General features: G+C 37.8%; 1 protein-coding gene across 1 annotated transcript in view; it reads left to right on the forward strand.

The window, feature by feature from the left end:
• IFI16 (interferon, gamma-inducible protein 16) overlaps positions 1-15,557 on the forward strand; it is a 120,278-nt gene extending 104,721 nt beyond the window's left edge. Inside the window, exons 9-11 of the mRNA XM_006895523.1 lie at positions 7,031-7,450; positions 11,762-11,950; positions 15,495-15,557. Coding sequence (XP_006895585.1) covers positions 7,031-7,450; positions 11,762-11,950; positions 15,495-15,557 — 672 coding nt within the window. The remainder of the gene's footprint in view (positions 1-7,030; positions 7,451-11,761; positions 11,951-15,494) is intronic.
• The last annotated feature ends 539 nt before the right edge of the window (positions 15,558-16,096 follow it).

The following is a 16,096-nucleotide window of genomic DNA, read 5'->3' on the forward strand; positions in this document are numbered from 1 at the left end:
TCCCTCTCACTTCAGCATTTCTTCCCTTTGCTTTGAATTCTTTACATTAAAGTACCATTCTCAGAGTCTCTTCTGATATCAATTGCATATTTTCTTTACACAGATCCTTCATTTTTTTTGTTTTTGTAATTGGTATTAATTTACCTAGTTCCCCAAATCCATACTTCTTTGTAGTTTCTATGGGTTCAGATTATTGCCCAAGTGAGTAGCCTTAGCTGCTTTGTGATGTTTTCTAAGATCTTGATTTCCCAATATGCAACACAGAAACTTTTATACCCATAGAAATCATTCTGTCACACCTGGAAATCCTTAAATATAAAAGAGTCAAATGTCTCTATAGTGTACAAACAAAACAGACATTTTTCCTTTGGCATGTAGCCACTTGCGTTAGTGGTCTTCGGAAAGAGTACATGACTACTCTTCATCCATACATTGATGTTGTTATGCACTGTCGAGTCAGAACTGACCCATAGCTTACCCTCTAGAAGATTTTCAGAGGCAGTATATCAAATGAGAAGAGATTGCGCATCTTTCACCTACAGAGCAATTGGTGGATTTGAACCTGTTAGGGTCACGGGGCTGCTCTCCCTTTCTTTCCTAGAATAGATATAGAATAGCAGCTGCTGTAACATTGTTTATATTTGTTGTTGTTGTTGTTGTTTTTATGTGCCGTTGAGTTGTTTGCGACTCATAGCGACCCTGTATACAACAACCCTAAACCCTGCTCTATCCTGTGCCAATCTCACTGCCTCTGACACACCCATCCTGATTATCCCAGTCACTGAATCAATCCACCTCATAGAGGGTCTTCCCCTCCTGTGCTGTCCCTCCACTTTGCCCAGCATGATGACCCTCTCCAAGGACTGGTCTCTCCTTACAACATGTCCAAAGTATGTCAGACAAAGCCCCAGAATCCTTGCCTCCAAGGAGTAGCCCGGTTTAACCCTCTCCAGGATGAATCTATTTGTTTTCTTGGCAGTCCAGGGTACATTCAATACTTTTCTCCAGCACTACAGCTCAAAGACATCAATTCTCCTTCTATCTTCCCTAGTCATTGTCCAACTCTTCTGATGCATAACAAGTGATTGCAAAGACCATGGCCTGTATCAGGTGCACCTTAGTCTCCAGAGAGACACCATTGCTCTTGAGTATTTTAGAGAGGTCCCTAACAGCAGACTTCCATTGCAGTATGTTTTATGACTTCCTGTCTGCTAGTGCCAAGAGTGTTGACCATGGAGCCAACCAAACTGTAGCTGTGAACAATCTCAAACTCTTTGCCATCCATCCTGATGCTACCAATTGGTCCAGTGGTGAGAATCTTTGTCTTCTTGACATTGAGCCTCAGTCTATACTGAAGGCTGCAGTCCTTGACCCTCTGCAGCAAGTGCATGAGGTCCTCCTCAGTTTCAGCAAGCAGAGTTGTGCCATCTTCATAACGCAGATTGTTAATAGATCTTCCACCAATCCTGACGCCACACTTCTCCTCATAGAGCCCGGCCTCTCAGATAATCTGCTCTGCATACAAGTTGAAAAGGTGAGAAGATAGGACACATCCCTGGCGTACATCTTCCCAATTTTGAATCATGTGGTGTAACCTTGCTCTGTTCTAATAACTGCCTCTTGGTCCAAGTATAGGTTTCACATTAGCACACTTAAATGTTCTGGTATTCCCATTCTTCTCAGAGTCAGCCACAGTTTGTTATGAACGACACAGTCAAACGCCTTCGCACAATTAATGAAACACAGATAGACATTCTTCTGGTATTCCCAGTTTTCAGCTAAGATCCATCTAACATCAGCTACAATATCCCTAGTATCACGACCCCTTCTAAATCCAGCCTGAACTTCTGGCAGTTCTCTGCTGATGTGCTGTTCCAGTCGTTTTGTATAATCTTCAGTAGAATCTTGCTTGCGTGTGAAATCAATGATATTGTTGTGTAGTTTCCGCACTCAGCTGGGTCACCTTTCTTTGGGATAGGAAAAAATATAGATCTCTTCCAGTCAGTTGGCCAAGTGGTTGTTCTCCCGATTTCTTGGCACAACTTGGTGAGCACATCCAGGGCATCATCTATTAGCTGAAATACGTTAATTGGTATACCGTCTATTCCTGAGGCCTTATTTTTTGCTATTTCCTCCAAAGCAGCTGAACTTCTTCCTTCATCACCATAGGCTCTTGCTCAAATGTTATTCCACCTCCCCTTTCCCAGGAATAACAAACTACAACCCTCAACTTGCTCCCTTATCTTGTAACAAACAGCTGTCCCCCTCCCCAATTTCCTTGTAAGACAATAAAAAAACTTCACTCTAACTTTAAGTAACTGCTAGACTCGACTTTAGAGGCAACCTGGCAGTTTCTCCTCAATAAACTTTCTTTCTTGACCTGATCTGGGTTCTGTCCTTCCTCAGTGGCCTTACAGAACCATGTGCCTTTGGGTTGACAGCACAAATCCTTACCACTAGGTCATCAATTCGGTGAGGAGAGAAGCTCTTACTCAGTATGCTTCCCCAGAGATTCCTCGTCTCCTGTACCCCATCTCACAGGCATGGCTTCTTTATACTTTTGTATTTAAAATCAGAATTAGAACATTTTTAAGTTGATTCATCTGTCACGTCTCCCGTAATACACAGACAATGATGAATGACAGGAATCATGAAGAGGGATGCCAGTAATGTAGAATTATTGAGCACAAAAATAAATCAGTGGCTATCTTAAAATATTATCTAACTAAAGATTTCACTTTAGACATTTAAAATTTATTATTTTGAAGGTTTATTATTTGGTTTAGAAGATTTTCAAAAATAATTATTTCAAGACACTTTTCAATGATATGGCATTCCTATCTGATAGAAGCGAGTGGAGAAACGTCATTAATAAAGTAATGCTCATAACTCTTAGGGGTTTTGAAAAAACAATTTTTCATTCAATCACTCATAAACATTTTATTTTATAAATTAATTACAAGTTTTAAATGCCAGTATTTGTAATACTTTATCAAATACTTGTACCTTCCCTTTCCATTAACCCTATCCATCAATCCCTTCATCCATCCACCTATCCATCCACTAATCTCTGCCCCTTTCTTTCCTCTCCCATTGTTGTCAACCCTCCACATTTTTTTGTGTGTGTACAACTTTCCTCCCTTATTTAATCAGTTATTCATAACCTTTTCCGAACTGTAAACTGCAATATACACAATGTCTGATCATCCATTCATTTCAGTTTTATCTTCCCTTCACCTATTGCAATATAGTGTTAATTATCTAGCCATTTATTTCCTTCTCACCGCTCCCTATCATAACCATATATTTTTATGAGAGGTCTTATACAATGTCCTATTGTGATTGAGTTCTTTTTCTCAGCATAAAGGGCTTAAGGCTCTTCAATATTACGTAGTGTTTTACAAATTCTTTTTTTATACAATACTTTGTTGTGTGAATGTACCATGGTTTCTCTATCCATTTGTTTGTTGATCGGCACATAAGCTATTTCCATCTCTTTACTATTATTCATAATGCTGAAAAAAATGTGTGTGCATGTGTGTGTGTGTATTTGTGTCACAACTTTGATTTCTTTAGGGTACATTCCTAAATAGTGCAATAGCTGGACCAAATGGGATTTCTATTTTTAATTTTTTGAACAAACACCAGACTGCTTTCCAGAGTAGTTATATATTTTGCATTCCCACCAATAGTGCATGAGAGTTCCAATTTCTCCACACCCTCACCAACATTTGTTGTTGACTGCCCTGTTGACCTTTGTTATTGCTGCTGCAGCTTCCCTTGGATCCTAAATGGCAGATGATAGGAAATTGTTGTGTACTTATTTTATGAAAAATTTCCGTTTAAATAAGTAGTCATTAGTTCGCCAGACTCTTGTTGGGTTATCTTCAAAACAAACAAAACTTCAACGTTTTGTATCACCAAGTTGGATGAGGTAAGTTTTTGTTTGTTTATTTGTTTGTTTTGGAGATTTTTGTTTGTCACTTGTTTATTTGTTTTGATTTTTGCATATATACAAAATCCTTATCCCATGGAATGTCAATCACTTTAACACATGCAAAATGAAATTGTGGTGCTGATTGAGATACAAATAGAAATGGGGTTATTTAACTATAAGGCATTATTCCTGGAAAATTGATAAAGACTCTGTTAGGTAAAAAAAAAAAAGTTTGCTTCATATGGTTTTTTGGGGAAAAAACCAAACCCAAATTATATTTTCCTTCAGGAAAGGAAAGATACCTCCGTCAAAACAGAGGATTCCAAGAGAAAGTAAGTAACTCTAGAGCAGAATCAGCTTCAGCAAACTTCAGCAACCAGTACATCCCCATCTAAGAGCCAGCCTCAGCCTAATGTGATGCCACCATTAGTCCAATGCAGCTATTCCTTAACGAAGGTACAACTCCTACTCCCATTTTGTGTTAATTCCTGAAGATAATTACAAGAATCATGATAACCTTGGAAGAATTTCACATCTAATCCTCTACTATGCAATTTGAGTTGTAGTATTAGTTCATCAGATGTATGTTTTGAAATATTTTTTAGTGTTATTATTAAAGTCTCATCATGATCCTCTCTAAGCAAATATTGATGTTGTTATTGTATGCCATCAAGTCATAACCAATCCATAGGTTTTCAGAGGCAGTAAAAAGCATGCAAGATTTCCAGTCTTTTTCGCATGGACAAGCTGTTGGATTCAGTGTTTTGGGGATTGCAGTACAGATTCTTTCTTTCCACCAGGCCACCTAAGCTCCCTAATATATAGGACAATTTTATGACTCAATGAGCATCTTTTTATCCTTATTCCAGGGGCCATAATAAGTAATTTGTTTATTTATATTTTGTTATTTTGTTCTCACCAATACCAGTAATGAAAAAGATACTTTCGAGAATAAACTCAAACACATTGCCATAAAGTCAGATCCAACATATACAGAACAGAACTGTCCCATAGGGTTTCCAAAGCTTTAAATCTTATCAGAAGCCAGCTGTCACATCTTTCTGTCCTTGAAAAGCTGGTAGGTTAAAACCTCTGACCTTTCAGTTAGTAACTGACCACCTAACCATTGTGGTGTTGTTATGTGCCATCGAGTCGCTTGCCACCCATAGCAACGCTATGTACAGCAGCCCTAAACTCTACTCTGTCCTGCGCCAATCGCACTGTCTCTGACACTCCCATCCCAATTACCCCAGTCACTGAATCAATCCACCTCATAGAGGGCCTTCCCCTCCTGCGCTGTCCTTCCACCCTCCCAAGCATGATGTCCCTAAGGACTGGTCTCTCCTTACAATATGTCCAAAGTATGTTAGAGGAGCCTCAGAATCCTTGCCTACAAGGAGCCACCCAGTTTAACCTTTTCCAGGATGAATTTGTTTGTTTTCCTAGCAGTCCATGGTACTATCAACACTCTTCTCTAAAACCACAGCTCATAGGCATCAATTCTCCTATCCTTCTTGGTCATTGTCCAGCTCTCTGATGCATAACACGTGACTGCAAAGACCATGGCCTGTATCAGACACACCTTAGTCTCCAGAGAGACACCATTGCTCTTCAGTACTTTGGAGAGGTCCCTAACAGCAGACTTTCCCATGCAATATGTCTTTTAATTTCCTGGCTACTGGTGCCAAGAGTGTTGACTGTGGGGCCAAGCAAACTAAAGCTGTGTACAATCTCAATCTCTTCACCATCCATCCTGATGCTGCCAATTTGTCCAGTGGTGAGAATCTTTGTCTTCTTGACGTTGAGCCTCAATCCATATTGGAGGCTGCAGTCCGTGATACTCTGCAGCAAGCGCTTCAGGTCCTAATCAGTTTCAGCAAGCAGGGCTATGTCATCTGCATAACGTAGATTGTTGATAGATTGTCCACCAATCTTGACCCCACATTTCTCCTCATAGAGCCCAGCTTCCCGGATAATCTGCTCTGCATACAGGTTGAAAAGGTATGGAGATAGGATGCATCCCTAGCATATGCCCTTCACAATTTTGAACCATGCAGTGTTCCCAGGAAATCATCAAATTAGGGAAATTCATAGGTGTTAATTCCTTGCTTTTCTATATATAAATTTTTTGTCTTATACTGGTTTACATGCAAAGTTCATATGCATTGCTTTTACAGCTGATCTTTCCCATTTTCTTAACCCACTTCTCCTTCTGCCCATCATATTGTGTGACTCTATGATTATGCCTCCCCATTCTCATGACCTTTGCTCCCCTTTTACCCCCTTAGATCCATCCTCATACATGCTTTGCTAGTTATCTATTTCTACATTAATGGTCTTATACACTATAACTCTCTGCTAGAAAATAATTGGGTCATAAAATAAATAATGAAATTTAAAAAGTTCCTTGAAACAAATGAAAATGAAAATACAACATACCAAAACCTCTGGGATGCAGCTAATGCCGTCCTCAGGGGCAGTTGATTGCAATAAGCATACACATAAAAAAGGAATAAAGAAAAAAGTCAATAATCTAACCCATCACCTTCATCAATTAGGCAAAAAGAACAACAATCTCACCCTACATCCTCTTGAAGGAAGGACATTTTAGGGACAGGAGCTGAAATCAGTGAAATAGAGAACAGAAAAACATTTGAAACTATCAATATGTCCCTTGTTTTCTTTCAAATTTTTACCATATTTAGTCAATAAATTGGAGGGAAATTGAAATTACTTTTTCCACTTCATCTGTCTTAGGAGGCACTTCATGACAACATTATCATCGTTCACTATCTTTGCATAGTATTTGCTAAGAAACTAACCTTTTCAATGGGGTTAATCCTTGTTAAAGAAAAAACATTCTCCCTTTATACTTATAAAGCAGTGAAGAATACAAATAATTTTTTCTTCATTTTGCCCCATTAGCTAAATTATAACAGCTGATAATCTTTTCCTATTCAGATCATACATAAATGTTTCCCAACTTCAGTCATATTATGAGGCTCAATATTGATTTTGAGGTGGTTTTCACTTAAGAATGGCTCTATATTCCCTGTTTTAATTATGTTTCTTACATATGTATTTCCATCATAGAAACAAGGATCGGAGATTAATTTTAAAGAAGCTTCCAGAGAAGAAGGTATCCAGAAAGGTCCCAAAATAGTAATGGTGTTAAAAGCAACAAAACCCTTTGAATATGAGCACAGAAATGAGACTAGAATGATGTTTCATGCCACTGTGGCTACTCAGAGTGAGTTCTTCCACATGAAGATTTTTGACATAAACCTAAAGGAGAAGTTCACCCCAAAAAGAGTTATTGCCATATCAGATTATGTTGGTCGAAATGGCTTCCTGGAGGTGTATAATGTTTCGATTGTGACTGATGTTAATGTTGAACAAAAGATGGAGATCTCAAGTACACTTATTAAAATTGCAAATGCAACTCCTAAAATTGGACAACTTCTCTTGCAAGTCCCAGGAACATTTGTGAATGGGGTGTTTAAGGTGTATAAGGTAAGTGAACACCACTTTTCATATCATAATCTTCTGAAACATTAGAATTAAACCAGTCACTAAATAACTGGAATTTGGTCAACTTACTTGGAGACTATCTCCAATTCAGAATATGGAATCAGTAATCTATTAGCATTCCTCTTCACAAAACATCATTCATCATGCAGGTTTTGTATTATGAGAGTCACCAAGAAACCTTGGCTTTTCCCCACCTCAGCTATGAAGTTATTCATAGCGATCATAGTAAAAGACCAGTGGAAATTTATACAAATATATTATTAGGATTATATTTATTGCCAATCTTCTTATCTGTGATAGTGACCAGAATAACTTAATTGTGAATTGAATTCAATTTGTATCTTAAATTTAAATTCTGTTATTGAAAATAGAGAGAGAGAAAGTGACTACTCTTTTCTAAAATACAACCATAATCTAGATGATTATGCTGACATTATAGTCATCCAGGCCTGAAACTGCTACAACCTTTGTCCCATTTATTCATTCATCCATGCATTGTGGAGAAATTGACAGTAATTTATGAAAGAAATATATAATAATATATGTTTCATGTTAGGTAAATGAAAGAAAAATAGATGAGACCATGCATTTTGACCCCTCAATTTACAAATCCAAAAATCCAACTTTTCTGGAAACTTTTGTTAAAATCTAAATTAAAATTAAAATTTTTATTTATAAAATAGAAATCCAAAAATTCCTTGCTATCAAGTCAATTCTAAATAATAGTGACCCAAAGAACAGAATAGAGCTTCCCCAAGAGTTTCCAGTACTGTAAATCTGTACAGAAGTAGATGGCTACATCTTTCCTTTGCTGAGTGGTTGATGAGTTCAAAGTGCTGACCTTCTTAGCTCAACAACTCAACTCACTTAACTCACTGCTATATAACTGACTTCTTATGACCTTCTGGTGGGTTTTGTTTTTGTTTTTTAGAGGCTATATATCACAGAAACGGTGATTGTCCCATGAAATCTGTAGGATTACTCATGTCAAACCAGTGGTAGATTTGAAAGGTCAAAGAGGCATTTCTTTGAGTTAAGAACACAACTCCCCACAGACTCTCATCAGTTCTCCTAGTCCAGTGATTAAGCATTTGTGCCACCAGAGCTATTTCATTAATTGTTGTTATGTGCCTTCGAGTTGCTTGCGACTCATAGCGACTCTATGTACAACAGCCCTAAGCTTCGCTCTGTCCTGTGCCAATCGCACTGTCTCTGACACTCCCATCCCAATTATCCCAGTCATTGAATCAATCCACCTCATAGAGGGCCTTCCTCTCCTGCGCTGTCCTTCCACCCTCCCAAGCATGATGTCCCTCTCTAAGGACCGGTCTCTCCTCACAACATGTCCAAAGTATGTTAGACGGAGCCTCAGAATCTTTGCCTCCAAGGAGCCACCTGGTTTAACCCTTTCCAGGACAAATCTGCTTGTTTTCCTAGCAGTCTAGGGTATTCTCAATACTCTTCTCCAGCACCACAGCTCAAAGGCATCAATTCTCCTTCTATCCTCCCTGGTCATTGTCCAACACTCTGATGCATAACAAGTGATTGCGAAGACCATAGACTCCAGAGAGACACCATTGCTCTTCAGTTCTTTGGAGAGGTCCTTAACAGCAGACTTTCCCATGGCAATGCACCTTTTAATTTCCTGGCTGCTGGTGCCAAGACAGTTGACTATGGAGCCAAGCAAACTAAAGCTGTGTACAATCTCAATCACTTCACCATTCATCCTGATGCTGCCAATTGGTCCAGTGGTGAGAATCTTTGTCTTCTTGACATTGAGCCTCAATCCATATTGTAGGCTGCAGTCCTTGACACTCTGCAGGTCCTCTTCAGTTTCAGCAAGCAGGGTTGTGTCATCTGCATAACGCAGATTGTTGATAAATCGTCCACCAATATTGACCCCACATTTCTCCTCATAGAGCCCAGCCTCCCGGATAATCTGTTCTGCATATAGGTTGAAAAGGTATGGAGATAGGATGCATCCCTGGCGTACGCCCTTCCCAATTTTGAACCATGCAGTGTTCCTTGCTCTGTTAATGACGACTGCCTCCTGGTCCAATATAAGTTTCGCATTAGAACGATCAAGTGTTCTGGGATTCCCACTGTTCTCAGAGTCAGCCACAGCTTGTTATGATCTACACAGTCAAATGCCTTTGCATAGTCAATGAAACACAGATAGACATTCCTCTGGTATTCCCTGCTTTCAGCCAAGATCCATCTAACATCAGCTACAATATCTCTAGTACCACGACCCCTTCTAAACCCAGCCTAGACTTCTGGTAGTTCTCTGTTGATGTGCTGTTCCAGTCGTTTTTGGATAATCTTCAGTAAAATCTTGCTTGAGTGTGAAATCAGTGAGATTGTTCTGTAGTTTCCACATTCTGTTGGGTCACCTTTCTTTGAGATAGGAACAAATATAGATCTCTTCTAGTCAGTTGGCCAAGTGGTCGTTCTTCAGATTTCTTGGCACAACTTGGTGAGCACGTCCAGGGCAGCATCTGTTAACTGAAATATGTCAATTGGTATACCATCTATTCCTGGAGCCTTATTTTTTGCCATTTCTTTCAAAGCAGCCTGAACTTCTTTCATCACCATAGGCTCTTGCTCATATGTTGTTTCATGAAATTCTTCTGTGTCTTCCAATTCCTTTCGATACAGTGACTCAGTATATTTTTTCCATCTTCTTTTAATACTTCCTAGATCATTTAACATTCTGCCAAAAGCATCCTTGATTATAGGAACTCGAGGTTTGAATTTGTTCTTCAGTTCCTTGAGCTTAAGATATGCTGAGTGAATATTGATTTCATTAATAGATATAAAAATTAACAAACAAATGGATAGAGAAGCTTTGGTATATTCACACAATGGAATACTATGTTGCATTGAAAAACAAGGAACACATGAAATATTATAATGGGTGACTCTAGAGGACATTATACTGAGTGAAAGATCTCAGTCACAAAAGAACAAATATCACATAGTACCACTGTTGTAAAACAGGACTAACATTGGAGTTGAGGGGAGAGTGAGAAAGAGGGGATAAATAACGTATACTGCATTGAAACAGATGAGGGAGAGAACTGTTTGAAAGGGATATATGATTAGGTATTATTGTCATGACAGGAATCCAGAACGAAGGCTGCATAGTGAGTGGACTTAGGGAGGAGGGATTGTATAACAATGAAAGAATTTTTCTTTTACTTTTCAAAGAAAAGAGTGAATTTTGGGGGATGGGTGGGAAGGGAGAAAAGTGCAACAATGAAGGAATGGAAATCCAGAGTCTCTGTAAACTTTCATTAAAATTAACAAAAGAAAATAAGCATGGTTATGCCTTATTGTCAGTGAGTCAGAGCCAACTCACGCCTGAATCTCCAGTAGGTTTTCTAAAAGTTGCAAATTGCATGAGAGGAAATTGCCCATTTTTATGCACTGCTAGATTCAAACTAGTCACCTCTGGGTTAGCAGCTTAACTCCCAGCATAATTCCATAATTACACCACCAAAGTATTCCTAAAAAGAGCTACTTGTTAAATAAAGAGACATTTCTTGAGCTTAGAATTAGAATATGTCCTTCAGTCTCAAGAAACCATGTAAACACTAAAGCTAGTTGACTTTTTATTTGAAGTGTTTGTTTTATTCTATTATATATATCTCCTACACTGACTGATTTTATCTGTACTAGCTATTGGGCATGTTGTAAGGAGAGACAGGTCTTTAGAGAGGGACATCATGCTGGGTAGAGTGGAGGGACAGCGCAGGAGGGGAAGACCCTCTATGAGGTAGATTGATTCAGTGACTGGGGTAATCGGGATGGACGTGTCAGAGACAGTGAGATTGGCACAGGATAGAGCACGGTTTAGGGCTGTTGTACATAGGGTCGCTATGAGTCGCAAACAACTCGACGGCACATAACAACAACAACAACAACAGCTGTTGTATATTCTGTTTAAATAATTGTATCTATTTCCTAGAGCTAATTTAACAATGTCTCGTACATACATAGAGAGCTCTGTTGTCATAGTTCATAAGGCACTGCCAGCCTAAAGGTGGTGCCTCTCTGAGGGTCAAATCCACAAGCAGCTCCGTGGAAGAAAAATGAATAATTTCTTTCCATGCAATTTATGGCCTCCAAAACCCCACTGAAAGGTAACCTATGAATTGTTTCTAACTCAATAGCAGTGAATGAATAAGACTTATATCTCATGTTAAAGATTAATTTCCATTAAAACTAAAATATCTACCATATATGTGTAAATTTCAGATCTTGTCCTTAGAAGATTCTTTTCTCCTACAGAAAATGGTGAGGGACAAATGCATATACTATGAAATACAAGATAATACTGGGAAGATGGAAGTGTTAGTATACGGAAGATTGACCCAAATCAATTGCCAAGAAGGTGATAAACTTCAACTCATTTGCTTTGAATTGTCACCAAGTATGCACTTGTGGCAGCTGAGATCTGTAATTCACAGTTTCATGAAGGTAGGAACTGTTGAGGTAATATGGTTCTTACAATGTGAAAGATTCATTTTCGCATTAAGAAAACTAAATTGCTACTATTACAGAGATTTCAGTAAGTAACAAAAGAACTAATACTTGCTACTTAGCACATGCCCTTATTCCCCACCTCTCTTCTTTCCTCCTTTCTATTTTTTCTCTTTTGTTTAGCATACATTATTGTGAGAAAACTTCTTAACTATTTTGAAGAGGAAAAATACAAAGGATCTTTACAATGATGAAGATAAATTGAATAAATATTAAAGAACAGGTAAACTTTATCAATTTATCAATTATTCTATGACTGGAGTGGTGGGAATGAGTGCATTTGAGATGGCTGGGTTGGCACAGGATAGAACAGCATTTAGAGCTCTTGTACATAGGGTCACTATGAGTCACAAGCAACTCAATGGTACATAACAACAACAACATCAATTAAATTTATCAATTATATTATAGATGAGAAGATTAGTTGGCATGCTATTAAAGAAATTTAAGCAAGACATTATAAATTTGGGCAACGGAGAAGAAAGTATTGTAAGGACAGTTTCTATATTACCTTGTTAGTTACTGGGTGATGATGAGAAGAAAGAGGTGAATTCAAAGATGATATTTAGGTGATCCCCATAGTCATCTGGATGAAAGAGACACCATTCATTAAAGTAAAGAACATGGGAGGAAGAGCAGATTCTATGGAATTAAAACAATTGTGTTCTGCTTTGATCAAGTTAAGTTTAAAGTGCTTATAAGTTATCTGAGAACTATTTTTGAAATATATAGATCTGGAATTGAAAGAAAATTTTGATGGAATTTTATCAACAAAAGGTGGTGAGTGACATTACCTACACAGAAAATTAACAATAATGACAAATATTGTGTACTCATAAGGAGCTAGATATTTTTATAAAAGCTGTTCATACTTTGTTGTTGTTGTTAAGTGCTGTCGAGTTGAAGAGAACTCATAATAACCCAATGAACAAAAGACCTGAACACTTGTACAACTTGCATCATTTCTCCAAGTTCATAGTGTTTCTGGAGGTAAGTTATTTCAGAAGTGGATGCCATTCCTGCTTCCAAGCTTGTTTCATTCAGGGAGCTCCACCAAACACTGTCCACTTTGGGTAACCATTTGACACATCAGTGTCACAGTGTTTAGCATCACAGCAACCACGAGTTATCTCTATACAGCTAGTGGACAGAGCAGAGCTGTATGACCTAGAAGAATGTTTAAACAAAAAATGAACTGCCAATATATGTTTCAGAAAAGGTACAACCAGAGTGCTCCTTGGAGTCAAGGATGGTGAAGTTGTTTCTTTCATATTTTGGACATGCTCAGAGAAGCTATTCCATGGAAAGGGGCATCATGCTTGGGAAGTTGGAGGTCAGTGAAAGAGAGGAAGAACTCTAGTGAGGTGAATTCACATGATTCACTGCATTTACAATGGATTCACTACAGCAACAGGCTTAAGTATATCAGATATGATGAGGATGACACAGGGTAGGATAAGTATTTAGGTCTGTTGTTCATAAGGGCACAATGAAACATACTCAACTCAACAGCACCTAACAACAAGAAGATCAGAAAAGAAACATTAATAAAAGATTGGCCAAAGGAGCTCTGGTGGCCTAGTGGCAAGAAGTTGTGCTGCAATCCTGAAGGCATGCTGTTCGAATCCACCAGATGCTCTGCTAGAGAAGGAGGAACAATCTCCCCCTGTGCTAGTTGAATCCCATTTGATGGTACATAACAAGAAAAAAAAATTTGGAAATAAACATACCATTTATGCCAGCTATCCCATGATTAGGAATATGCTCTAAAGAAACCATAGTTGTGACACAAACCATTGTATGCACACACGTTTAAAAATAAAGAAATAATAGATTAATAAAGTCCATATTAAACAAAACAAAATTTTAAAAATGCATTGCACTTGAGTCAATTCTGACTCATAATTACCTTCTAGAATAGAGTCCATATCAAAGTTAAATGACCAAAGATTTCCTCCAAAATCCCAGAACAGAAGAGCATCTGTCTTTAGTGAAAAGCACATTCTGGTGTATGACAAACAGATGTGGTAGTATTTATATCACAAATATTTGCCATGCCTACACACCTTCATTTGGGATTCATGGTAACATTAACCTGAGCTAACTTTTGAATGTTCACATACATTACAAAGAATAATATATCCTGGTACATAGAAATGTATATACTCTTAGATCTCACTATTTCTGGGATCCATCTTTTCAAACATCCTAAACCCTGCAAAAATTGCATCAGCAAGCCTTTTGAACCCTTCTTTCACTTTTCTTTTCTAATCAAAATATTCTCCTAACTGCCTGACAAAGGGAGTATTAGTTCTTTCTTCTTCCCTAGCTCCCTGACACCTGCTTCCCAGTTAATATGTATTTATGAGTACAAGTGAATATTTGTAGGTGAATATTTCTTTTAGATTCTCAACCAAGGAAGGTAAGTAGTGGCTGAAATGACAAATGTACATTAAAAGAGATAGGTAAATGTAAGAGAGAGCTTAGGTGGTGGTGGTTTGTTTGTAGGGTTTTTTTTTAACGTTATGTGAGTGAAAGTGTACAAACCAAATTGATTCCACCACTCACCCACATTTTGGTTTTTTTTTTTTTAATTAATTTTAATGAACGTTTATAGAGACTTTGGATGTCCATTCATTCACTGTTACATTTTTCTCCCTGCCCCCTCACTCTTCTTTTGGGATTCATGGTAACACTAACCCCACAGTTCACTCTTCTCTTTGAAAAGTAAAATTCTTTCATTGGAGTACAATCTCTATCCCCACCCCCACATCCACTCCACTATGTAGCCTTCATTCTGGACTCCTGTCATTACAATAATATCCAATCATAATATGGTTTTTAAACAGTTCTCTCCTTCATCTGTTTCAATGCAGTATACATAATTTATCCAATCTTTCTCACCCCAATCCTGCTGTCAGTCTCGTTCTACATTTTGTTTTATAACATAAATTACAATACATATAATGTAACCATACTCTCCTTAATTGCTACTTATGATCTTTGATTCCTTTAATCTCCTTTCCTACCTCTTCCTGCCTTTTGAACTTTATTCTTAAACAAATACCTCCCAGTGGTGCTGTTCACTCTCTAGTCCTACCTAATTTTTGGCTGAAAGTTGAGGTATGTAGGTGAGTTTTGTTCCAAGTTAAAAAAATTACTAAAGGATGTAGTCTTGGGATTCAACTAGAGGATGAGTTGCTAGTCCTATGGTCTTGGGACCATAGTCTCAGAGACCATCAAGATAATTGATACAACAAAGTCTATGAAGACAAGAATATCAACTAGAATCTTAAAAGCTTGCCATCAACCATCTAAGGTATAATTATTGGTCTCTCTCTGTTTGAAACAAAGATTTCTAAAAAGAGAATAAGAAAAGAGTTGTGGCTTATAAGTAGTAGGCAAGCGGAATGTGAATCAGAGAAAAAATTATCACCAGCTATATCTCAATTGATCCGTTTTTATTTCTTTATTCTTCAAGGTTATCAAGGCTAAGAAACACATCAACCAGTCGATCAATCCTAATTCAAATATGGAAACTTGATTAGGACCTTCGTTGTATATATTTGGATGTTATTGATAATGATGTTTATGGAATAAGAACTGTATGTGGAAAAAGAAAGATTGGCAATCTCCTCCCATGTGATTTAATATCTCTGCGAACCCACTAGAGAATTGGTTATAAGATGGTTCCAACTCACGGTACATAATATGTGTATATTTGGTTAAAAGAAATGCTGTATTTATCAGCTATTAACTTTAGGGGATGAGCTTAGAGGTACTTTATTTTCTTCATTATATAAATTTTTATTAATCCAATATTTTGTTGGGTTTTATTATTCATTGTTGCACATTTTCTCCCCCTTAACTCCTCCTCCCCATCCCACCCTGCAATCCACCCCTTGTTCCTGATTATTCTCATACATATAATATTTAATCATATATTCCTATCAAACAGTTCTTCCTCTCATCTCTTCTAATGCAGTGTTCATTATCTATCCACTCTTTCCCCAATTCTTCTTCAACACCTCCCCATGTCTCTCCCATTTTATAATAGTGGTATTGGTAAGTATCTATCCTGTT

This window comes from Elephantulus edwardii, unplaced genomic scaffold (genome assembly GCF_000299155.1).
Source record: "Elephantulus edwardii isolate Elephantulus edwardi_28Jun2011 unplaced genomic scaffold, EleEdw1.0 scaffold00168, whole genome shotgun sequence".
In the NCBI taxonomy this organism is placed as follows: Eukaryota; Metazoa; Chordata; class Mammalia; order Macroscelidea; family Macroscelididae; genus Elephantulus; species Elephantulus edwardii.